At 38.2% G+C, this 27,936-nt stretch overlaps 1 protein-coding gene across 1 annotated transcript; it reads right to left on the bottom strand.

The window, feature by feature from the left end:
- Nucleotides 1–437: 437 nt before the first annotated feature.
- On the bottom strand, nt 438–27,936 carry LOC100377458 (neuroendocrine convertase 2). Its single transcript, XM_002731534.4, has 11 exons — nt 27,496–27,936; nt 14,597–14,701; nt 5,529–5,672; nt 4,855–4,963; nt 4,498–4,612; nt 3,936–4,024; nt 3,619–3,794; nt 3,294–3,509; nt 3,002–3,102; nt 2,336–2,563; nt 438–1,718 (listed from the first exon to the last, which is right to left on the bottom strand). The coding sequence occupies exons 1-11, from the start codon at nt 27,667–27,669 to the stop codon at nt 830–832; spliced, it is 2,346 nt and encodes a 781-aa protein (XP_002731580.1). The 5' UTR covers nt 27,670–27,936; the 3' UTR covers nt 438–829.

Genomic DNA, 27,936 nt, shown 5'->3' on the forward strand with positions numbered 1-27,936 from the left:
TAGGTGCTGCGTTGCCAGGTTCAAAGGGGAGTCGTCACCTGCGCATGCGTCAGATGGCCATAGCGTGTCATTGTTTACAAACAAGCGTCTACCCATAAGCCTTTGCGTTTTAGCGTGTGTTGTTATTGTCGCTTGGGACTCAATTCCCACGCATGCGCAGGTGACGACCTTCTCGCTTTAAGTCGAACTGCCTATTTATTACCCTCATAGTTGCTGCTGACATAGGAAGTAAAGTAAGCAAATAACACCGAATAAACGGCAAGGTAAATACTACGTCAAATTATAGTAAATATGTACTGCGTGCGTGACTCGCGTACGGCACCCAATCGCCTAGCTTCACGCCACTATACGTCTTCACGCAGTACATATTTACTATAATTTGACGTAGTATTTACCTTGCCGTTTATTCGGTGTTATTTGCTTGCCTATTTATTACATTGTTTTGCGGGTTTAGTGGAGAGGAGTGGTGAGAATGGTCATCACATGGTGAGAGTATAATCGCTATGATGTTGGCAAAATCATCGGCATCTTTCACAGTCCGAGCAACAGAAATTAATAATAAATAACCGGAAGAAGTGTTAACCTGGTGCTGATACCATTGGAATAAATCTTGTATTGCTCAAAAGTCAGAGGCCTACTCGTAATATGTGATGTATCATTAACACCATGAACTCTAAGAGCCCCCACCCCACCCTCCCGGGGAAAAAATGAAAGCTGAATTAAAAACGAAGGTCGGTTTGACACTACCACAATGCTCTGTGGAAATGAACACAAAAAAATGGCTGTTCTTGCATCACTTAAATGATATCCCTCCGCCACTTGTTTACTCCTAATATCCGTAGTTCTCGGGTTTGCGATACTTGCTGTTCATTGCGTATTGGATGGCTTTCCCTAACTGCTTTTCCATGTCGTCCTTTGACACTTGTTCCTCGACCATCTTGTTGAATATTTTCTCCGCCGTCTCCGCATCCATTCTGCCTTTGCTGTTTTCTTGTTCTAGATATTTGTATATAGACTGGGCCAAGTAGCGTTCGCTGGTCATATAGGAGTCTTCGTATTCAGATCCTCCGTAGTCGTAGTACTCCATGAATACCGATTCTGGAATCTTGTTCTGTTCGTTATCGTCTTCTATTATCTCATCATCACCGTCAACTTGCTCCACGATCCCTTCGTTGTCTTCTAAATCGTCAACATTTTCAAGTTCTGTAGTTTCATCCTGGCCCACATTCGGGACACCGTCGCCAATATCGGGTATGTCTACATTATTATCTTCGACGACGTCGTCTTCCAAAACGTCCGGTCCGTTGTTCAGCTCCAGCTCCGCCATGTAGCGATCCAACCATTCGGGCGACTCCTGGGTGCCGTGTAACACCAGCGTCCACTCACTCAGGACACCGTCATGTTCCGGGCCGCCAACCATCTCAACTTCCAATACCCATTCACCACTTGGATCTTCTCCCCAGTTGTGGGTTGTCATAAAAGGCCATTTTTCGAAACCTTCCTCTGCATCGTCGTCATTGGGACGACTGCTCAGTAGGATACTCGTTGTTCCAGCGGGTGATGTCATGTTTATGTTGACGTCTCCTCGCCTACTGGACTTAAGAGTAACGACGCCTTGGACGTGTTCCAGATAACGGACGTCGTTTTCCTGGCCCTTGCAAGCATCGGTATTCAAAGTAATCCGCAGCTTTTTGCCTTCTCTGTTGCTCGGTATTTCCCTGCAGAGATAAAAAATGTCAAAAGTAGATTTAGATATCAATCTTAAAATAATTTCAACATTATTGAAGATCGTGAAGATGGATAATGTATACTGTTTGTACAATGGTTTCAGAAAAGCCGTTACATAAATATAGAACAATTATAAATTCGGTGACTGAGGTTGACCAATCAGAACGATCGGCGTAACGTCATGACAGGGACGACCCAGTCTGCGCGTGTGCAGCAGGAGTCATTCAATAGACGTAGATAAAAATGTGACTGGCTTTGCGGTTGGACACATCGCGGAACACCGCGCGAATTATTATAGCCAATATTGAGTTATTGGATTTGAAAAAAACGTTCGATAATTGTGTTATAACCTACTTATACTTTTTTGAAACGGCATTTCTGAAACCACTGTATTTCCAATTTAAGCATAAATGCTTTTATTATACACCCTGTGTTAAATACACATGTTACAAGGAGATAATATTTTCATTATTATAAATCCAATAAACACGGCATAATTTGAATATATTGCAGTTGAAAAACGTTAAGACAACGTGTTTTGTTCTGGAAACAATAATACATTCTAATTTCGTCATTTTGAAAACCCCAAGTTGAGAGAAACACTCACGCTTCTTCCGTGTAACTTGCACCGGTACAATGGAATCGTTCCGGTACTGCCTTCCAATTTTTGGCCTCTCTAACGATAGAACCGGCGTCCAATACACCAAAGCCGAATAAGTGATTGAATTCAAGCCCGACTCCGTTAGTGCGCCATTGGTGCACCTCGTCATATAGCTGGTTACGTTTGGACGTGAGGACAGTTAAGTGCTGCATGTCCCGCCAAGTAAGGTTACGACTGCAAAAAAACATAGAATGTTATTCATGTTATTGACACACAAACTGTTAATGAAGAATAGAACATTTAAACTCGCATTGTGAGTTCGTTGAATATGTATTGTGATTGAATAACATGATACGAATAAAAATGTTTTTCAATTCCATTTATTTTAGAATCAGGAATATTGTTAAAGTCATAGTAACAGATTTGAATTCAGTTTATCATTTAATTTGTATTACATCACGTGCACCCGATAAGTACCTCCAGAAAGTACGACTGCAATAAGCGCATTTTTAATAAGGGTTACTAACATATGCAAAGTATTTTGGTTATTTTTCGTTACTGCTGGTGAAATGTAACGGGGACTACGCCATCCGTCAAATCAAGTGTATGACTGTTCAGGTAACGAACAAGTAGGCACCAGTAAGTTTCGACACATGATTAGGGATTACTCACTTTGCCTCTAATGCGAGGGCGAATACGCCAGCTGCTTCAGGGGCGGCCGCAGAGGTACCAGAATGCTGTAATGTACACTTTCCGTATAGATCTGTAGTGGCCTGCAAACGAAAAAAAAATATCATATCTTAGAACTAAATGAGTTAGGCACTAGTGATCGCGCATGAACTCCGTTGTTATAGACAGTTTCAGAAATCTATAGTCTGTTCGATCCGTGGAAAAACTTTAAATTATGTCCCATGTTGTGTTAAATAAAACGTAATCTTGTAAAATAATTCTGAGCTTTACTCACAACACCGGCTTCAGGGTGCCTGTTTCTGCCGTTACTGAAAGTCGAAGCTAGCGTGGAAGAGCACGATTCGTCGTAGAGGGCAGTACGTCCGTCATTGATGGCGCTATTAATGGAGATGGTCCACATGCTTGACGCATACCCATCGCAATTACAGTCGTCAGCAGCGCCACCATCGCCGGAAGCCCATACGTAGATACTTCCAAGTCCACCACGACCCTGGAAAGTGAGTACATCGAACGTTACACAACATGTATTATAAAATTTTCACTGAAATTTACGAACTTACGCAAGATAAAACAAAATGACAACTCTCGCTAAAATGTACCTCATTTACGCCATTCGCTATGGCTTTCAGTGTCAATTCGCGTGGACCGTCCACCGTTCTTCCATCGTCCTGTGGACCCCAGCTGGCACTGTAAATGTCAATTAGTTGAGGTTCGTGTCCCATGGAGGATGATTCGATCAAATCCGTCATATATGGCTGATCTAACATTCGAATACCTGCAATAATCACAATAGGAAGGTATATTTAGTCCTTTTAGTGCTGTCGAACACAAATCCCCGTATGCCCACAAAGTAGATATTCGTTTTAAGGGTAGATATGTATCGTAAGTTCAATCTTCTAAAATTCACTGAACTCACCCGCAACTTTGGAATCATATGCCACGCCTACTACACAGACAGAGTTGTTGGCAACGGCCGATACTTCCCCCGCACACCGCGTACCATGGCTGCAAGAAAAACGACGTCACAAATCAATATCATTAAGCACTCTCATAATCAGCGTCTGTGAGGCGGGAAGTCACAAGGGATGAATATACGGACAGGGATGGGATGAGTAGGGAAGAAGCCGAAAATGAATTTGAAATAAATTTCGAAAATTTAAAGCGGGGGAGTCGTCACCCGCGCATGCGTTTGATGGCCATAGCGTGTCATTGTTTACAAATAAGCGTATACCCATGAGCCTTTGCGTTTTTAGCGTGTGTTGTTATCGTCCCTTGGGACTTAATTCCCGCGCGTGCGCAGTTGACGACCCTCCCGCTTTAACCAACAGTTATAGCTCTGTATTTTATCAAGAGTATAGCGAATTCGAATGCACTGAACACCAAACCATCCGAGTTTGTCGTGTGCGATTTACCCGGTTGCAACAAACCAGACTGTAGTGTACCGCAAATTCATTCAAGGAAGTAAATTATATGTTTACCTATTGAACCAATCTTCGGTATACCTCGGGTACGGGTAATTGTCGTCACTGCTGAAATCATAACTAGCCCCCGCGTGGTAGTTTGGCGCTATATCTGGATGCCTGTAGTCAATACCTGGTGATAATTTTACAATAAATAAACAATAAATTGTCGTGTAATTACAAATGGGTTTGCACTGACGTCCGGTGCGACATTTACGCGCGAATGTCTTGGGACAAGGCATGACAATTAACGATTGGTTGTATTTGTATTGTTGACACCGGGTATCTTCCGGGACTTTCTACCTCGAGTTTCACGTCCCATCAAAATTAGTTCACATTATGGAAATTGTGAGATTATACAAATGTGTTACTTACCGTCGTCCATGATGGCTACAACAACTCCTTTCCCCGTAAAGCCCTGTCGCCAAGCGTCCTCAACGTTCAAATCAAGACCAGGTTTGCCATTCGCCTGGCCGGTGTTTTTCTAAGAATGAATAGAAAACAGATTGAAAATCAGTGCTATCCGCCGTCGGTTGGTGCCACAACCAAATACCTCTCATACGCCCTCGATTTGAAGAATTACATTAAATATCACCCTTAATCGCCTATCCTCGGGGACGGAGCTACGACACGGACGTTCTACGTTGCTAAGACGCGCACCACTGTACCACGTATTTCTAAGGGCTTTGTGCGCGCTGCTGTGGAACGCCGGTGGAGCCGGTGAAAATTCGAGAAAACAACACAAACTCAACTTTGAAGTAATCCTGAACAACCAAATTCATATATGTTACACACGTAGGGCTAATCTTGTTACACTGTTCAGGGCACTCTCAACAACCATCGCAAAAGTACCGTTTTCTGTAAGTTTTTGGTCTTTGTTTTCACCGCGAAGGTTGCCAAGCGGTAGAAAATGCCCGGATGTCCGCCCCCGAGGATAACACATTGAGGAAGTAATCACCCGAAAAATTAACGCTACGACAATGTATCAATACAAAAATGCCCAGTTTCAAATGTAAACGAGCATATAGCGCCACCATATGTCCACTTACCAAGTACCATTGTTTTTCGAACAGTTCGTCGTTGTATTTGTTATTCGGATCTACTTTATACGTTGAGGTTTTTGTGTCTGCTTTTACACCTTTATAATTTCTCTTCGCACGTTTAAATCCCTCTTGCTGAATAACTCGCTCCACCTGCATTAAAAACAGACTAGTGTAAATCTTTTACATTCAAGCATATCAAGCCACCTCAGTGACAGCAACCCTTGTCTGGCGGATAGTTTAGATTGAACATTACAACATGCACAATAGACCAATTTCCCGGGAGTAGCGAGACTGGGACGGACAATATTCCCGCTTTATCATGGCTGAAAATACAAACATGTAAGTTTGCTGACAGCCGATAGAAGGAAATTTTATTTTTGTGACGTCGATTGGTACACCAGAAGCAGAATATCACGAGTACAAGTTTATGTCACACCCAAAAACGGCATGCGCGCGCTTGCGAAACGCCGTATCTTTGACTTCCGGGAAAGTCGTCTATGTATATAATCACGTGTTTGATAATGTTTAGATGGGCTGCATGTCTCAATTTTCCTGAAATGGTTTAGTTAATGACACCCATTAAAGAATTTACATCAATCGATCGCTTACATATTTGCCTATATATATTTCACAAAGTTAAAACATCGAGGTGACAGGATATATATGTGTATATACAGTTCAGAGAAACGTTTTGAGTCTACATAGCACTATAAGATCCACGCATATTCGGTTCTCGCTACTTGTTATTACTCATTGAATTTATTGCTGGTTTTGGCATTAAAGTCGACGGTTGACATGGCAACACACTTAATAAACTTTTTTAATTTCGCTAAGCCTTTGACCGTCGGCTTAGTTGTTAATTCCGAAGTCATACATCCTAAACAAAGTGACAAGTCTTACACAAAGCATGGCGATTATCCGTATCTCCGTCATCAGATCGGTTCAAATATAACTCGTAAATTCAAGTAATTTTTTTTTCTCTCTCAAAAGAACTGATCAAGGAAGTTATTTACAATCGTGTATGTTAGCGTATTACGTATAACGATAGGATATCTCGTCGTATCTACTTTCAACTCTTTTATTCGTGCTTGCGCGATTCCCATATAATCACCAGAATATCTCACCGCCGATGAAGACTTGACTTATCGTAATGGACAAGCTGCGATATCGAGTCTGAAATCATCGTCTCCCATGATGCATTGCATTCTGTAATCCATCATACTAATGTTTAAAAAACAGAAACAGTACGTGGCCACGCACTACTTTACGCACGTACACCGCGGCGAATAAGGTACACGCGTACTTTTTTTCCGGGCAATTTCAACAATTGAGTCATTAGGGGTAAACAAAACAAATTGTGAATAGTCACATGACATGAAAATGAGCCTAACCAGAAAATACTATTCGACACGCCTAATTTCTTTACACAGGAGAACGTTAGACGCACGTGTTAATGTTTAATAAATTTTGAAGGACGTTTCAAATGCAGTCTTATATTACGGATGTTCCTGTAAACACAAATGTGTCGCGAGAGAGTCTGCAATTCGCTGACTGACAATTAATCACCGTTCAGGTGTCCATTGCGTTGGTATGGTAACGATATGCAATATTATACTATGGAGACCTCATGGTTGTAGGCAAATACGGTGACAAACATCTTGGCAGATGTGTATTAACAATGATTATCTCATTTAAGTTTACGAGAAAGGGTATATATTCATAAAGATGATTTTTTACATTCAAGTTACGAGTGACACGTGGCCATGCCGTCAATTGTAATTATTATTTTTTCTAGTTTTTATTGTGTTCTATTTTGACATTGTATTAGAGACTTGTGCTGAAATAAAGCGAATTACTAGTATATGACATGTTGCTAACGCCATCCGACGTGACGCCACACGGTACGCCGATGTCCCCCGAACTACTATGCCGAACTATATCCGTTCATTGAAATGTAAATCCAATGAAGCCACAGAAACGTGATTCCATTAAGACCACATTGCCCACCGATTGATGAATGATCTTATTTGAAATAAGACATCACCTGTGACTTTTGAGAAAATCAATTGTTATATTTCATCGTAGCTACTTGCTGTGATTCCCCGCCTTCGCGGGTCAGAGATCAAAGGAAATTACATCGGATCAGAGTGTGCACACACCAGCTGAATTTTGAGATGTTTTCGTCACGTCAACAACAACCCTCTCTCTTATAGATGCACTTATCCACAGATACGTCTTCGTCGTTTCGTTGATTTGTCCATATTTGAATATCACACGATATCCACACCTTTTGTATCGTAATTGATTTTGGAACCAATTTGACGTACATGACGTCACTACTGGGGCTCGTAAATACAACTTCCTCGAGAAATAAATTAAATCTGCAAATGCACTTCTAGGAGATTTAATTTTACAAAAGTTACATTCCATTTCAAGGACAAAAAATAACTCGGGATTCGGGAATGTCAATATGGACTTAACACAAAAGTATTTTTTTCCCTTTTAATGTTATGTTATTTTTGTTAAAATGAAATCTCGATGTTCCATTAGCATATACATGCGATGTTATCACAAAAACAAACATTTCATTTCTAACTTTTTCGTATATTTTAGAAAAACATCGCTTTCCCACTTTTCTTCGCAATTTGTTTTTGTTGCATGTAAGAGATGAAAGGATATACATCTATTTATGACCTCGCGAATTTATCCATTTTTTTATTCACAATGTTACTGAATTGACACGTGGCACGCGATATATAGAAGAGTTGCGCATATCCGTGTTCCGATCCTATTTCCAATCACCATGTTCGTTCTCAGTGTATATTCATATAAGTCTCATTACAGACCGTGGCATGTATTCCGTGACAATTCGCTACTATGTATGACGCACGTGAGATGTCACGTGTCTTTGCCGAAGTATTATATGGCGGCATGAATACAGTGAATTTATTGAAGTAGACAACTAACGAACACGACGAGCCGATTTTCCAGTTGGTGAAACTCTAATCAATTGTATGTAAAATCACGAAGAACTTACCAGAAAAAAACACACTGTGCTATTTAAAACTTAACCAATTCTGGAAATACAACGCTTTTATGGTTTACCATGTGACATGACCAAAATCGAAATCGGGATCGTGATGAGATTCGAACAACGCCTTACGAAGTCGTTACATTTTTTCCACTCTAAAGGTTACGCATACCCCAAGGCAATAAACGTAGCTCGTAAATACTTTAAATTTAGAACTTGTCCAGAATCATTTATCCGTACTAGTGAACAGAAGAACGATTATATCATTGTTCTTCGCATGTATAAAACATCGTTTTGTTACACAACCCGTGTGCCGTCAGACTGAATTTGAAGAACGTTTATTCTTAAATACTTCCGGGTGGTGGATTGGCATCTTTGTCCTATCCTTATTATTTTACTTAAATTAAAATATTCCACCTAACCTATTGAAAACGGATTTTCATTTTAAAGATAAATTCTTCCAACAAATCAATCACAAACACGTTGCTATAGACAAGCTCGTTTATATCCCCTTCCTAACGTTATGTATAAATTACTCGCCTCGCTACAGTGTTTTTACTCGTGGTATTCACATTCACCATGAACATCACGTTCAATGTCACGGTAATCAGGATATTCGAAGCAACGTCGAAATCGTTTCTTCTTCTCCTTCATCATCAATGAAGATCGTTTATTCCCCGTGGACATATCTTAGAAATTACAGTCATTGAGCCGCTGTACGGAGAAATGAAGAGTCCCTGCCATTGTATAAGTTGATGGATGGCGTTATTGTGAGAACAGCTGGCTCCGACAAATTGAGCTTGCTTCTACAAATGACCCTTAATTAATTCTACTTCGTGTGCAAGCGGAGAACAAAAAATAGATGTGAATTAGATTAACAATAATCCAAAAACTTGCGTCACCATATCGTACAATATCAACATTTTTTTCAAGTTGTACCATACGCGCCTGAAATGTGTTTTTAATGGATTTGTTAATTATCAATCTCAAATTGGAGCAATTTTCGTTGTTTTCTTTTCGAGGAGTTGGCAATCAGATCAAGACATGTCTAGCTCTCTCAAGATGTTACAACCGTGTACGATTTCATAATCTCGTCATACTTGCATGGCAACCTTTCGGAATACGTATACTTTACATAGGAAAGAGAGTGATGCGTGTATTGAGATTAAAACATAATATGCACCTCGTATTAATCAGCAAGTAAGTACCCAAGAGATATCTGTTTTCATGTAGGACTTGTGAGCAAAGGTAGCTGTATTTATTTCCGTCATGTTTGTGGAAACAAACAATACACTTAAAGCGCGGTGGTCGTCGCGCAGCGCGTGTTTGAATTTCATGTAAATAAATAATGTATTTTACCCGCGTTGTATACGTCGCTATGAGTCCCATATCGAACAGGACGCGTCACGACGACTGCCGCCCTTCAACACACGCTGTATACGTCGAACGGGAACCCGCATTGAACACGTGACGCGACGTGACGTGACGTTATGAACACTACGCTGATCACGCTGAAGCGTTGTGTACGCCTGCGGCCCATGTTGCCTATCGACTGAAACAAACATTGCTATACTTCATCGACCAACAAAACGAGCACGAGTTACTATATGTAGTTTCACGTGCAAACGTGCTGGCGCGGGTGTTGATGACACTGTACAACGTACTCCGTTTATCCGTGTCCTATTTGTATTGTCAGCTTTCTCAGCCTAACATAGCATATAGAGTTTGTATAACGTGAATTGAATTATTGATTCTGCGTGAGGTGGCATTTACTATCAAAGCGAGAAAACGAATGAGTCTGTACCAACCATCAGTCGGTCCCACCGTTCTGCGATACGCCGGTCATATACCTTTAATACAACGGTGAATTACTAACTTGTTATATTGACGGTGGATTCGTAACTTTGTAAACAATACGGCCATTTTAAAAGCGTTACAAATTATAGATATTTTGCCGGCGAAAAGATCCATCAATTAATTTAAAATGAAAATAAACTAATAAAAGAGAGTGTTTCCATGACGTTTTCCTATAGTATTAAACCCTTATAGTTTAATGGCCATTCTGGATTGTAAATTGGTCAATATTCATACAAGTGGGGTTCATAATTTCAAAACAATTAGTTAAGTTATTAATTATTTTCTACCGACTTCAATAGGTACAGGGAACAACTTAATTCCCGCGTCAAAATTGAGTTATTGTGTGCTGGCTCATCGCGTGACTAGACTCTGAACTCGCGCAATAACATCTACAATCATAGTCTTCCTATCCTCTATATAGAAGTACTGTGCTACAATATTATATCGTGACACGAACGACGACAAAAAAAACGAAGATAAACGTGATGTTGTCGACTCAGCTAGGACATGGTTGGAAGCTACACATCGCGAATCATTTTAGTTATCAGCTGAAACTGGACCAAATTAAACACCAAAGTGATAGTGGCCGTTAGCGAATTCAAATGACAATTAAGGCTGATTCGTATTGCAAAGTGCTTACAATTCCCCTGGCTGTCACAGTGACGTCATGACATAGTCCGGGCGGTCGGTAAGTGAGTTCCGTCCGTATAAAAAAAAAACAATGTATAGTTGGGATACCCGCATTATACAATCCCCACAATAATCAGATGAAGCGAGCATTTTGTGTCATTTCAACTTTAGCCAGTTAGAGCGTTTCCCATTTAAATTACTCATCCAATTAGAGAACACTTTACTTCCGATACAAATTTATTGTTTGAAACACGCATTCTGAGTGGCCGTTCGAAATTGTGAGATTTGAAGGAGACTTCCTTTGATAGTTGGTAATGTCTATGTGCGGTTTTTACAATAAAACAAAAAATGCCGAAAAAGTAAAATAAAACCACAGAACGCCAGTACGTATAGGTAAGATTGGGACGCATGCGCATTCGATTTGTTCAGTATCCCATCAAACGAATACAGCTCTGTTCGTTGCGGCTAAAACACGAGTTTTATTTTACTAAGTATGAAAAATGATCTCTTAATATTTCTATAAAGATGAAATATCAAAACAAATTATTTAAACATATCCATATCCAACTTCTATTCCTAAGCCAGGAATGGGATTCTTCATGTTGGTGAAATATGCATGCATGACCCGGCTTTGCTTGATACCCCCGTGAACTTAACTCAAACATGTTTCGGTGAATACAAGAGAACTGGTGATGGTTGTAGAACCATAACTGCCTCAGCTCAAAGATTGTTATGTAATAAAGGGGAATGTGAAGGGAAATGTATTGTAATGTTACCTCTGTGTAATTTACAATATATCTGCATTAACATTCACTGTGAAGGATAATATGGGAGTTGACTTAAATTACTGGTAGCAGCAAGGCTGGTCAAATTTTGCGAAATAGTAGTTAGAATTTCCAGATACGCAATCGACACATTGTGGGATGTCAAAATATGGATGATAAACAGCAAGTGATATTTCCAGAGATGTAGTTGGAATTGAAGCAAAGGAGTGACCTATTAACCCATGAAACATACTCACACATATCCGTACATATCATCCTGTCTTATTGTGTGTGGGCAAAGCTGTCATGCACATAATCGGAAAAATATGTTATTACTGTAAATAATTATGAACAATAAAAACTGACATTTAGAAAAACTATGAACAATTAATAAGGAAAATATGTGATTTGCTATGCAGTTTCCAGAAAATTATTACAAGTCCCAGAAATGCATAGAGTCGTCAAAACGTACAGTTTGGTGACAGTTGGGAATGATACCAAGATTTAACAATTCCATGAGAACATCACAATGTTCTTTTAACACATGAAACGGATGTGCATTGGTCGAATTTTGTATAGTTTCAATAGGCATACAAGCACCTGTATATATTTTGACAATAAACCCCTCATTCACATTGTAACAAGTAAGTGTTGTATAAACCCGAATGAAAAGTCCGGAGTCAAGGTGAATACTTCGAGCGAGTCACCCCTCTAAAAACGTCATTACTGTGCCAATGACATTGAACTTTGCTCTTCCATAAATCAAAATAACCTTGATACCCTGGCGAAGCATGTCTTTTGTCTCACAACGACAGTCCCAAGGGATTTTCGTCTTCTCAATTTCTCAAGATAAACGTCCCAAGGTTGTTTTGTTACTAGAAGGACATGTCTTTTGGCAGCATTTCTTGTATTAATTTCCATTGCACAAAAAAGTAGCAAATACTGTTACTGAAGCACAAAATTTGCATGAATTTTTCTCCCCGGCCATTCACTCAAACTGCAAACGAAGTCTATTACCTCATCCATAGTTGTTGACACTTTGCAACCGCCTAGATGGATGTATTGTGACGTATTTTGACTCCGGATTCTGACCTTGCATTCTGGCTACATTTACTGCCCTTTCATACCAGTTCAATTTCCTTTCATTATTACATCCAAATTTTATTATTTAAAACCAACTTTTATTTCACAGTCACTTTAGTTTTCACTTTTCTAAAATTGTTTTACTGATCAAAAGACTTTTCACTCCCATCATGCAATTTCTCATAGTACTTCCGCAGACACAGTGGCGATCGCCAAAATAACTACAAATAACCTCGCTCTCAGAAGCTGAGGAATTACAAAGTGAAATGTCAGAGACGCTATGTTGATACATGAACACCGTGATACATTTCCATACACGTGTATTAACAACTTTTGACGTAGGCAGGAAACAACGCGTTTGTGCGTCTAACAGGCCGACATGTGTTTAATTATGTTGTTCGACACATCGCTGCTACGAGAGGCATATAATTCAAAAATTCTACTGATCAGATCTAATCTCTTTTTTTATATAGGCCAATATTTCATCATGTGTTCACTAAATTTAGCGTATGTACCGTCACTAATAACTTTATTTATAGAAACATGTATAGTCTCTTGATAAAACCAACACGTCCAACTCAATCATGATTGAGTGTGCCCACTCGTTTTTTCCTTTCTTTCTCGAATTCTCATGCATTACAATTTAATGTGTTAGTCATATTGTGTAATACTTGTATCAAAGACTGTGAAGACTCTTTAAACCCTGCTGAGCCGACAAGATTTTTGTGGTGAAAAAATAGAAAAATAGAAATAGAAACAGATTCGTCAAAGTGTTAGCATTTTCTTTCCATGGACACACAAACAACACACAAATAGCTGGATAAGACAAAACAGCGAAAGTATATATATGGTTCCATTCATACTGTGTACAGTAAACTTAATTATGCAGTATATGTAACCAAAATAATCCGATCGAGACTGATACAAAAGTAATTCCATATCCGAGTTTCATTATTCTGCATATATGAGTGGGTTTGGGCCAACCTAATATCAGTCTCCGCTTAATGTTACATTTTGCGTGTATTACCTTGATCGTAATCTAGTGGAATTTCAGATTTTCATTATTTACGTTAGACAAAATCATCATCACCAGAATTTTCTGATAACTCATCGTAATTTCGATGATATTTCTGGGTAGTATTATTTGTCATTTAACCTAATCAACCTTCTTTTTCCTTCTGTATATTTCGCCACTCCACGACAGTCTTGCTAGGGGGGGGTGATAATCTTATAAAACAGTTTTGCCTAACAGTTTTGTCTATTTGTCCTTCAACAACTCTTGTTCTAGTATTTCCAATTACCACGCGTGTTCATTTCATTCCGCATGTTATATTAGCGGCGACTTAAAACGAATATCTCCACAGTTGAAGCATACTTCTTGAGAAAATTGATAAAAATCCCATGGCAATCTTTAATATTTATAGCAACTGTTCACTTGGAGTATTAAAGCAACATTTTTTATGTGGAGAAATTATTTTTAAGAAGTGAGACAAATAACATGCAGAACGTCGCGACGACAGTTTTCGCCATCGAATTGTAGACCGTTATTTTATATTTTAATTTCATTCTATAGCCTGATTTTGAAAAATAATAATAATAAATATGTTTCATCACTTCACCAAATTTAAAGTTGCGCGAAGAATAAATGGCGTGAGTGGTCTTTAATTTTACTCAGAATCTTGTTTTTCGAATGAAAAAGGATGTCTTACCGCTGGATCTTGTTGTAATAATTCGATATGATCAATACTCCTTTTCCGCCGATGCTGGGGAAGGTCCTCGTGTATAAAATGATGGTGGCCCTCTAGTGCCGTAATCTGGGAAAGAAAATAGAGAGAATACATTATCAGCATTGCACAGGGGTGACACCGCCTTACGGATCCCTAAACACACACACACATATCCGACACATCATTATAACGGCATACAGCGGTTATTTAGAAGAACAAGATTGGTGTTGCGTGACTTGAATTAATTAAGATTTGGATTAGTAGTGAATCTACTGGTGTATGACAACCTTTCAGAGCTCTGTGGTTGTCATTAGCGAGTGTTTATATACGGATAATGTCTGTTTATCCCCGCAGCTCTCGTTATGCGGTAAAAGGTCAGATCACGGGGTCTCATTCGAATACCGGTATTATGAAACAGTCCCGTCAATCAACTCGTTTGTATAGTACAAAAATTGAACATCGTTGTGTGTACATACACAGACGACAATCAATGATTTAATTGAAGCGCCGTACAACTGTAAGATTATATTTTAAAGATGTTTCAGGTGGTCGTCGCCCCGACGCGTTCTGTTGGACTAGGGTCTATTACGAAGCGTAGAACGGAATTTGACGCCCACCGCCCATTACTGAGTTACTATTATCTTTTTACTATTGCAATTCAAGTTTGCATATTAATATATTTATTTGCATATCAATCTCTACCAGATGCAATATGATAACTTGTGTTGTATACATAAAGAATGATATAAACGTTCTGCTGACGCGCAACGTATTCGTGTGTTGAACTAATGAACTACGCGTACGCTTTGAATTAATAGTACATACCAGTATTTCGAAGAACATGCGCATTCGCGATATGTTCAATTCTCAATGGGTTTTGAATATGGTTGTTCCGAAACCCAGTGAAAAGCAATGTAGTACTTGAGAGAGTTTCTATTGGTTATTAAATTATCATCTATAACGGGCTATGACTGAGATGGTGATGTTGTTTTTTTTTCAACGCAAAGTGATGACGTAGTCTGCGTAAAGAATGACGTGCTCGGTCAGTACAACTTTGTTGATATTTAGCTGTGTGAACTGACAGCATGTACACACGTACGTGAACAGTGTGAAGTAATACATAGCGGCGGCAATTACATGTCTGAAGCAACCATGTTCAACTGTATTTGGATGTAACGATTTTCCGGAGATCGAACTCAGGCTAATCACGGAGTGGGCGGGAAAATCCGACCAACTGTGGCGAAAGCAAAACATTTTATTTTCCAAATGTATATACGGTGATTACAATTGTCAGGTTTCTCGAGACAGATTAAGTGTTAACCATTTGAAAACGAGTGGGGGGATCTATTAAAGAATTTCCTGACTTTAGGAATAGCAGCTGAATCTCACATCCGCCCTTTTCTAATCAAAGTGTGAGTGATTCTCTATTTCATGGATGAAATTTCTCCCAACATTTATGACAAGGATTCATTTATTTGACTTGTTGAGCAGAATTGGACCCACCGAATTGTGCTCACCATTCGCTATACATTCGTTCGACGGCAGAAATAGAAAAATATAATCCTTCCGAACTATAACCGAAATAATCCCATGTAAATCAGTGTGAGCATTGAAATGTATTCCCATACGAATATTTTGGAACACAGGTGCTATTTACAGTGATATGCACAAAGCTGGGACTGAAGCCGATCATCAGTATTCATTCAAATTCAATTATAGTGATTGGCTCACGGGTTAAATATTGTCCACGCCCATAATGCGCGCGCATGCTTTCACGTGACGTAGAAACTACGACCGCCCTCATATTCAAAATGAGGCGTTTGCTGATTGGTCAATGTTTAACAAGCTCTTTAATGTTAACTAGAACTAACGCTGATGTCACAATATCAGTTTCGGATTGGTCAATTTGAATTCTAACATCTACTTCGATCTATCGAAATCTACTTTTATAAAACGTTAAAATGACCACAGCTTTATGTCCATTATTACATTATTTATGTCCTTTTAGTTTAGTAAAGATTTTGCCTTCCCAGATTTCACAAAAAGAACCTGAGGCTGAAAAAATGAATGAATGTGCTCTGACGCCGACAAGTAATCCTGGTGATCCTGACAGCTGGAATTCAAAAGGTAGAATTTACCACAACCAGCTTAGACTAAATTTGATCTTTGTTCTTGAAGATATCGCTGTTTTTGACAGCCGTCGATGGGTTACATCAGGATAGTCGAGCCCGGAGTTTTGTGTTTCTTTTCGCATACTGCGTGTATCGTATCATTTTACAGTTCTTGGAATTGTTCATGTAATATGAGCACAAATTGCAAAGAACAGCAATTAGAATCCTACGAGAAAAATCATAGTAAAAAAACACACACTAATCTGTCTAGAAACTTAGAAGATGCAATATCGGATGAGAACATTTTAATAATTTTAATATTGTAGTGTATATTGATGACTACATTAAACTATGGTTTATGATGAACTGAAAACTCTAATACGCATGGGCACTGGGTGTTTTGGTACGTACCATAATAATTACTGCACATGCGTACTTGTGGTTTTGATTCTTCATCTAACAAATACTGCTAAGTGTCTTGCAAACATTTTTAGTTGATGATAACTCATAGTCTACAGTATGGAGTACCGAACAACAATATTAAACAATAAATGTTTTCGTCCATATTGCATTTTTATTAAAATAAAATGTGTCCCGCACGGGTATCACGACCACGAAAGCAATATAGGTAATTTTGAGTATATTTATTTAAATGATTCACAGAAAAAAATGTTCCTATTATTTTTTCAACTGAATTATTTTCCATTTTCAAGTGTTTGAACTGAACTTCGAGTCAAATTTTACCGATTGTGGTACATTTCTAGCGAATATGGTTCCAATGGGTGGGGACGACTTAGTTTCAAGGTCTGGGTATACCACAATGCACCGTGTACGGACATTTCAAAATTCATAATCCAGATACTTGAAGTATTACTAATTAGTGATCCTCAATGAATCAAACTGCAAATGATCAAAGATTAATTTTAAGATGTGTCGAATGACTTGGACGTGAGCGTGATCGAGCCCATACGCGATTTAGGCTGATGGCCGGGTGTTATGACGCGGTCACCTTCATGAACATTTGGAGAAGTGTTCCGCTCATCATCAGACTTGATGTCAACATTTTCTTGAAAACCGCCAATTTTCAACTAAAATTGGTTTCTCTGAATTGCGCTATGAATACATGTGCCCTCAAACCATGGAAGTGTAAAATTTCAGGCAAAAAAAAAATGTAAAAGTAATGAGTGCCTCCCCCTGGATTTGATAGTGCCAAGACAATCATGGCTGGGTTAGCTGTATGCACAAACGGCAGTACTCAGCTACCCCCCCCCCCCCGAGATTGACTAGCACCGTAGAAGAAAGATACGAGTTCGGATGCTAGTACTTTGTACACTGAAACATCTAAATTGTAACATGCGAAAAAGGCCTCGCATTTTCGATTCAAGGCCAAATTCAATGGATTTTTTAAAAATCTGAATCGGATGTTTGTAATTTCCCATACACTTGTAGTAAGATCAATGTGACTACATACACTCGAAAGATTATCTGTAGTTCACTGCCATGATTTCACAACACATATACGATGAACTTCGTGCAACAATTCGTGATACTGTTCAAATATGCCGGACGTGTTCAAACATTTAAAGCGGGGGAGTCCCCACCTGCGCATGCGTCAGACGGCCATAGCGTGTCATTGTTTACAAACAAGCGTTTACCCATGAACCTTTGCGTGCGTTTTTAGCGTGTTTTGTTTGGGACTCAATTCCCGCGCGTGCGCAGGTGACGACACATGTATTAACTGACAGTTAAAACGCGTTGCCAATTTAAAGTAATTTAGAGCCCCTTTTCCATTCACACCGCAGTGGTGCATCAGATTGCATCAATATGATGGATGTGGCACGGCGGAAATTGAGACGGTAGTCAAAGTAACAAACAGGTCGAATTCTGACGCCAGTACTAGCGTTACTAAGTGATCTGCACAGCGAATATCTAAGAGCTGAGTGGGGTCGAGACTCGTAGTAAATTGTTTTTTAAATTTGAAATACGAATCACAATAACAAATCGACACAATTTGACATTGGTTGAAGTTTTTTAAAAAGTTATGCGTAGTGCTAATAGTGTCACGTTTTTAATGCATCGCTAGCATAAAAAGTGTTTTTGAAATTTCGTACTCGCAAAATGAGCGCCATGGATCAACGCTTTTTTTCTGAAAATGGTTGGTTTGCTAACCCTAAACACGTAACGCACATTACTCGATTTTATCCAAAATGAAACTATAACACCCACGTGTTTTCTGTACCGCCCACCCATTTGGATCCGAACCCCCTCCCGGGAGCGTTCGGTAGAAACCAAGTTGTCGGTGGCAGGGCGTATCCCATGACTAAAATAAATTTTTTGAATGCGTTATTGAGCGCGATTAAAGCGCTACGGTCGTCGCACCGTACTACGGGACCCATAGCGTGTAAGATAGTTTATTTGTTTACGCAAAATTCGAACGCACGCGCTGTGAGGCGAATGCAGGGCTTTGAATTAATAATCACTGACGACATTTCGAGCCATGTGCTTTTATCAGTTGTATTACAGCTACCTACAATTGAATTAATCTAAAATATTAAGAAACATGGAACGCTCACCATAACTAATGCAATACTTTTAAATTCAGAGACATGCAATATGTATGTAATTTCCCTTGTGAACCAGTATTGTACATTTGACGCATCAAGAAAATCTCGAGAGAATTTCCTTCTCCCCACAGGACTCGTACAATTATCTCTCCCCCTCTGAAACTGATATTATTTTTCTCGACAACCGCCACAAATGATTCCAGTCGTAACCGTTGCTCTGTACTATGATTTTCATATTCCGAAGTAGATGTATGCACCCCGTGGCCATCAATTATACTACGGACGTCATTAGACATGCTTTGATTGGCAAGACTCGACGGCTACTGGGAAAGACTAGGACTCCATGAAATCTACGCACACGTTGCCCGGGGCACTCGCGTTTCCAGTAATGTTAAATCGCATGCCGCGTGGGCGGTAAGCTCAAATCTAAACAAATGATGGAAGACATACGAGTCCAAATCTGCGTACTAAGTCCAAACCCGGACCAAGCGATTCTCTGTGTACATGCTCACAGAATTTGGCAGACAGTATTTAGGCGAATGAGTGAAAATCAACCCGTAATCCACCACATAAGAATTCTTTAATCACACTACTATATCTGACTCACATTTGTTTTATATCCAAATCTGTTCTAAAACATAATATCCGTGTAATTATTATGCAAATCGTTTAAAATCAGAGATGAGTTGATATTTTATGATTTTTACATTTATATGTATTTACTTTTAATTACATGTTATATTTACAGAAAATAAACTCTATATTATTGTCAAAATATCTACTGCCGACACAACAAATCCATTTCCTTAGTTTAACTACTAGTATGTACTTTATCAGATAGTTAACTACATCACTTAGTCTCAGTCTCTTAGCAACAACGTCCACTGAAGACAGTAATAAGATTAGTTTACTCTGCCGATCTTGTCAAAAGACAGAAATTACACAATAAGTATTTTTTAAATACTCAATAATGTGTAGTTTGGTGTCATCCAACTTACACGAATTTTTCTTTTGAAATGCTTCTGTGGGAAATCCAGACAAAGGGTATTTTTAAAATTACAACTGATTACAGTAATATAATTGTCATGAAAGGTCATGTCACGGATGTACGAATATTAAACGGTGAGCAATATAATATAATCCTAATTTGGCCATGGCTCACTAAATGGTTGAAATTCAATCGCAACCGTCGTCGATGGCGTATGCTTTTTCTCACCAAGTCAAGCCCTAATAACACATTTCAACTACAAACCAGTTTTCATCTTCTTTGATTCGATGAAAAAAAAGTTGCTCACCGTGTATGGTTCGATTTTCGGGTATACTAGTAGTTAAATATGAACCACACTACGTGACGCAAAACAACTTTTCTTATATGTAATAATGCCATGCACCTTGTTTGCATGCATTTCATAATACTTTAATAAATATGTTTTAGTACCATTGATTTTACGTCATACTTACAGACTTTATATAAATATCCTGATAGCAACTCTACATTCAAGATATTGATTAACAGAAATGAAATTCTGTAATGGCCGCTTCACTCATTTTTTTTTAAACAGTAATACACCGACTATAGCACTCACTGATTGACGGGCGGTTTTATTACTCCTTCGCTAAATTTATACATTATTAATTATTTAAAATCATACTGAAATAATGTTCGGTCCAAGTGGGCACTTGCAGCCAAGAGACTCTCGTATCACGTGATAATGAACACGTTGACAAAATCACTTAACTTTTGATGAAATGTTCATGACAGATGTGTTCATAATTCACAGAGTGAATAGTTAGGTTTCGGTTCAGAGCAGGCCTAGGAATGGTCATGTTTACATGGAAGCAGGCATTCTAGTTTCCCAATAGCGTTATTCTCCAAAGCCATGGCTGTCATTTTGTGAGCACAATAATGACTTGAATTCACTTCAAACTTTAGAAGGGTTCTCGTTTGTTAATAAACGTGTGGTTACATTATATTCAATTTTCTCTATTAGCTATTCAAATGTCGCATATTAAACCAGTATTTTATACTTGTTGTACACGTCGAACAGGACGCGGTGCGATATTCAACCCATGAAAAGATTGTTGGTCTATAAACATACTATTTTTCGGAATCGTACGGGTGAGACCGGCGTGTTATTTTTTTTGGTATGACTCAGTGTATAACGATCAGCGTCAAGTCAGTGGGCGAAATTTTTTTGACGAATTTGTGTTCGGGAGAGCAACCGGAAACGAGTTCGAGCTGCAGTTCATTGACGTATAAATGAAAGCTAGTTATTCGAAAATTATATATTCATAACGTAGTTTGTCATCAATCTTGTCAACTGAAAGTCGGGATCTATTCGCGTGTTCCGTCAGCCAATAATAGGAGTATATACATGTCACGTGACAACCACGAGGAGTACACTCACTTTGAAGACGGCGTTGGACCGCATTCAATCGTTTCTAAAACGTAATCTGCGAGGACTTACTGCGCACGAATTGGTAATTTGACACGATATATATCGAGATTTGTTCAAATATAGTGCAATTTAATTGAAAACTCATTCGCCAATCCACACTGGGGTTAACAACACATATTGCATCTTTTATTAGTCCCCGCTGAACACATGTGGGGGATTGAGGGTTGGGCCCTGTTCGTCGCAGGACTGATATTTTCTAAACTTGGTTGTTGTTTTTTCCTACGATCAGATAAAAATGTTATGTGTGTAAACCATCATCTCCAGCTTATGCTGTTCAAACTTTTAAAAAAATTGGTGACACCTGTTGGCTGGCACCTCCATTATTTTTCAATATAGATATTTTTTGTCGAAATTATCCGGCTGTCGTTCATTTTGTAGATCAAAAGTACTTATTATTTTGTCATTTCGGCTTATAACGTGAGAATTCTATCACTAAGTTTATTCCGACTTGATACAGAGGAAAATATTATTTCCCCATACATTATTTCAGACACAAGTAAATTTTTGTCGCGATCATTTCTATATGGCAGACTAGCCATCATTTTCATTTTCGAAAATCGTTTTTTGTTTGTTTGTACATTTCTATTATATCTTAAATTCACGCCCTCTAATTAGGTATAAAATAGTACACATATAATTTTGTTGTAACACAGTTACGTCATTCTATTTTATAACATATTAAAATACAAGATCAGAGGAGGCTGTGACATTTTTTATTTCTTGTTTGTATGTTTAATCCCGCCATTGTCCAACGCACTTTTGATTAAAACGTAATCACCGATTAGAGGACTCATTGTGAACGAACGGATAATTTGACACGATAATGTCACCGATCATATCTCGCGATTTATTTCGGTGTAACGCGATTTAATTTAAAATCATTCGTCAAGTGGACGGGGACACGTATCTCACAGTTTGTCACCATATCTGTACAATTCTTCCCGCTATTGTTCAACGCGCTTTTGATTAATTCAATATTCACCGTGACCACATTTCAATGTAATTAAAAAATAATTATATCTCAAAATGGAATTAAACGACTCCTTCCTTTGTACGGGGTTTATTAGAAAATTGCTTCATTTGTGCTGGGCAATGACAATGATGCCAATAAACTGATGACGTTATTTTTTTATAATCGATATCTCGATCTAAATCAATAAAAAGAAAATAATAAATTATCCCCATTTCCTTTTAAGATTTTCGAACATATTGGCAGATGGCAAGCTTCTCTGTTCTAATTACAAGGCCTTCCATATTCAAGCCTTACGATCATGTATAGCAAACCTGTCTCGCACTCGGGCATAGCCAAATATGGTACTCGAGTACCTAAGCTGCCCCATACACTGATGACGTATAAGGAAACATTGTGAACTTCCCCCATTCTCTATATTTACGCGCCTCCATTTGACACCGAGACAATATAATATATATATATATTAATTGTTTCTATAGTTACATGGCATTTCCTGATTTTTTTTCGAAAATTTGTAATTTTATTTCGTCAATGATAAAATAAGGATGATCTTTTCTCCCACGTCAGTTGTTATCCGGAAGCGATACTTTTTGCCCGTAGAAAACTCGCTAAGATAACACTTGCGTCATACGTATTTTAAATCGACATATTTCGTCTTCATTTCTCCAAGCAACCAACGGCTCGTCTAATGTCAGATGTACGGCTCGATTACACACCGTCATCGCTGTTCGCAGAGTGATTCAAGTTCGCGCAATTTACAACGGAAGACACGTCATGGAACTACGTTCATCAGTATGGAAATGTTACTTGAGCGTTGTAATACCAATGGAACCCCGGGCGGGTATGGTTCGTCGTCACAGTAGCTGCTTTTTAATTGCAGTCCCCAGGGAAGGGGGTCGAAAATAAACATTTTGTAGGAACCTGAAAAAGTGTTATTAAAATACCTTGCATTTACACCAATACGCACATATTTACAAGAATCGAACAAAACACCTTGAAACGCCAAACTATAATGTAAGATAATTTATATATGAGTGCGTTATTTATAACGAAATTTATTCAAAATAAAAATAAACAAAAAAAAACCAACTACAAAAACAACAACAACAGAATACTCCACAGTACTCGGTTAATTTTGCTAACGCCATTTTCTTCAATGACGTCATTAACGCAACGTGTTTCATTTCTCATAAACACCTCGACCCCTGAACGAGAAATGAAACACTCGTTGAACTTTTCTCCTAGTGCTTGACCCCCCCCCCCCCAAAGCAATTTTATTATTACATATACACAGCTTTACATGGTGTCGTTGAACACAAATGTAACCAAAAAGTGGGTATTTCGATCATGGTTGTTTTAAGCATGGACGTCAATGTAATAATTTTGCGCTATTGAACATGCGCATATTAAGTGAAATGCATCATGGGAGAAAACTTCCCATCGAATATAATTGGTTTAAACATTTCAACAATATTAGAAGATTTATATTTAAATTAATGATATATTCACCACATGTCACTGAGCAATTTTTTTTTTCACATGTTTTCAATTCGGACTTTTGTTTCACACAAATTGTTCTTTATTGTTCTTTTTTTATTTGTGTTATCATGATGACATGAACCTATAATAATGCATTTCCTCAAAACTCATCAATCATCACTGTTTTCCCTGTTGGTGGTGCCGATAAGATAACAACAGAAAGGCAACTAATGAGCAAAAATGAAAGTGGAATATTAGTAAGGGTCCACGAATTTCGTTTTCTTCGCTTAAACTTGCTGAATATCTATGCGCCGTTAACTATAATATCAGAATGTGGGCATAACGGTACTGCTCAGTGACAGGAAGGGATACGAAGGGTCATTCACTCTTGACTCGAAAATGGATGGATATGTCGGCAGATGTGTAACTGCAGCAGTGCGTCAATGTCTATTGTCTTTATTTGCGAAAAAAAAAGAAACAGTTAAATTCTTTGTTGAATATAGGTCTTTGTGTACGTTTTTTTCTCTCGAAAACGTAAAGCAATGAACGGAAGACAAGTCGCACAATCTAGCCGGCATACACACATCACACCACGCATGCGTCACAATTAACATTATTCAATATCTGAAAATCAATTATTGAATATAACCATAAAAAGCTTGATGACGACAGATCAAAAGAAAAAAAAGTGATGGAATGTATTTTTGTGTGTATAAGTTTCACAGGGTTTCCAGTTTGTCGACACGCGCTGAGCCGCACGAAGCGTGATTATGGAAGACATAGAAGTCTGAGTCGGTGAAAGCAAGTTAATTTCTGTATTATAGCAAACCGTGAAATATCCAAAGATGACATTCAGATCTCAATTACATAGATGTAAAGATGTCTTCTATTATATTAGATATTTTAAAATGTGATTAATCCCATTGTCCTGGTTTGCTAGGTATTTTGAAAAATGCTTCATTAGCTACAAAGTCAACTATACAGCTGGCATTAAAGGCTGTCATTACATGTTTTATATTTTCATAATTAATTATCATTTTTGACATTTATCAATTGATAATGTTCCACTCAAAAACATGCATTCAATTATAGATTTAGTCGTTGCATTAATTTTTCAACAATTTTAATTTCCCGCCTGATGTTTCAATATGTTGTCGTGAAGTAAAAAAAAAATGTTATTCATTTTTTCAAATTTCGGTTTTCTTAAACAATAATCGATTTAAATTGCTTAAACATTAAAAGTATTGATGTGTGTGTCAGTGGTTACCATGACAATGGCGTCTTTATCTTCGTCCGTTTATTAAACCTAGAACGTGTCTAGTTATAATTAAGTTGTCTTCACTGAGCTCACGACACTGTTATCTCTAGATTCTCTAGAAGAGCTATATTCAGTAAAATTAATGTTTTGGCACATTTTCTTTTACAGAAATGTATGCACAATTTTGAGTATGTGTACGTTCAATATGGAATATGATTGGTATTAAAATAATTTTTTTTTTTTTTTAACAGTATTCGTACGGCGAAATAATCGTGAACTTCTCATAGACTCCTGCTCTTTGGGTTTATAATACGTACCAATAATATCGAAGCACATGCTCTTTGGGTTTATTGTGCGTACCAATAATATCGAAGCACATGCTCTGTGGGTTTATTGTACGTACCAATAATATCGAAGTACATGCTCTGTGGGTTTATTGTACGTACCAATAATATCGAAGTACATGCTTTTTGAGTCAATAGCTCGTACTAAAAATATAATGCAATATCGGTAAATACTCCTTATCAATCGATATTAATTCAAACTACGGAGGAAAATTTGGGTTAAAGTTAATAGCACCCCTTGTCTTCAAACATAAATAAAAATGAAAACAAATGAGTTAGTAATAAATAAACATGACATCGTTAATTGGAGCCAAACTCAGTAACGCGAAATACATTTCGTCACGTTTAATCGTGAAGATTTAATATATGACGTCATAGCGCTTGTCCAAAGGGCCGAGCGTTACTATGTTACTACTGACTCTAATTTCCGAGTATACATAATGAATTGTCGGGGGTTCTAAATGACGCAACGGCGCTGTTATATCGAGATATTTTGAACTTAATGAAATCATGGTCGCTGTGTATATATGATTGTGATAAAGCGGGTAGCAAGTACGTAGCTGTCAAAACAAGTTGTTCAAATTCAAGAGTTCGAATTATGCCTTTATTTTTTTATACGATGATCCAAAAAACAGAAATCTAGCCGCTGCGTCTTCCTTCTTGTCAGTTATGAATTAATTGTCATGGAAACGGCGGATGAGAACCAATGCCGTGGGAATCAACCATATATTATAAAATAATTAGTGACTTTTTAAAATACACATGACATGATTTCCGAGGACTTCGTGACTCGGTTGAGTAGTCGTCACCGCAACTGATGAAATATGCCTACTAACATAAGCACGTGGGCCCCCTAAGGTAGTCAAGAAAAAGGGAACAAAATGTCTGTGTGACTCGGGTACGTCTTTTTAAAATTACCACAACAACCGTTTGTAAATATATTCAACAATTTCATGCTACACTGTGTTGTTTTGATCTGCAGGTGAAGAGGGGGCCCGATGACGTGTTTTAATCGTCAATCGCGGCGTAAGCTTTCAAACGGAACATGCTAAATTTCGAAATCTTAGTTATTTTAGAGGGATTAAATAAATGTCATGGTGGGTTGCGCTAGCTGTCAAAACGTATCAGAAAACATCGAACCGTTATAATAACTCAGTGCTATATCTCTGACTATTTTGCTCTCTAAAGGGTATTATTCTCTTACGGTTCTATTCTTGATATTTACAGTAGCTATTAAGAAGGTCACCAGATTATTCATTATCAGAATCGATCGACTATTATACTTCATTCTCAGATCTGAAATTAAAAACCACCATTACAAACTGAAGACGGTGTATACTATGAAATATCAGGTAAACCTGTATTGCAGTGAGTGATCAGTAATAATACGTTGGTAAATTCAGCGTCCAACTACCCTCTCTAATTAAAATTCGTTATTGTTTATATTTGAATTGGAATATAATAACAAAATCTACTCATTATCTTTAAAATTATTGAAAAAAAAAACGGTCGATTTTTATTCGGCATGATCTTATTCTCGGACAGAGAGCGGCGATTTTAATTTACTACGAACGCATTCAGCATCGACGGTATTATATTTTTTGTAATAACACTGAAATGATTGAAATAAACATGGACGTGAATCGTAGCTTGCGGAGACTGTGAAGGTAAGTTCAAAGAAAATATATCTTACCGCTCTTTTGTAGATAAACCCATTTCTCACCGCCACATCGGCGGGACTGACATCAGCTCCATGTTTCATCTGTACTACAAAATCATTTTTATAAACCCGTGTTGATTGTGTGTTAACTACACACGCGGCAACGAACACCAGTACATACACTGGCCATGTTGGAGATGCGACCATCGTCTGGAGACGCGTACTGGATGTAAGTGAGCTCGGAGGTAGTCCTCTTGCAGCGGAGCTCCGTTCTTTTAAGAGTGAAAATGCGACGTTTAACTTGAAAGACTCATCGGTTGTAGCTGTCGATAAAAAAATATATTGTGTCTCGTTTCGATAACCGAGAAGGTGATATTATTCCTCACGGTCCGTCCTCTCCGTTAGTTTCTTTTCCTTGAGTGATTCAACGAGAAAAAAGAAATACATTATGTATTAGTCGACAGATGTAAATTT

Source organism: Saccoglossus kowalevskii, chromosome 2, assembly GCF_978046115.1.
Source record: "Saccoglossus kowalevskii chromosome 2, keSacKowa6.1, whole genome shotgun sequence".
In the NCBI taxonomy this organism is placed as follows: Eukaryota; Metazoa; Hemichordata; class Enteropneusta; family Harrimaniidae; genus Saccoglossus; species Saccoglossus kowalevskii.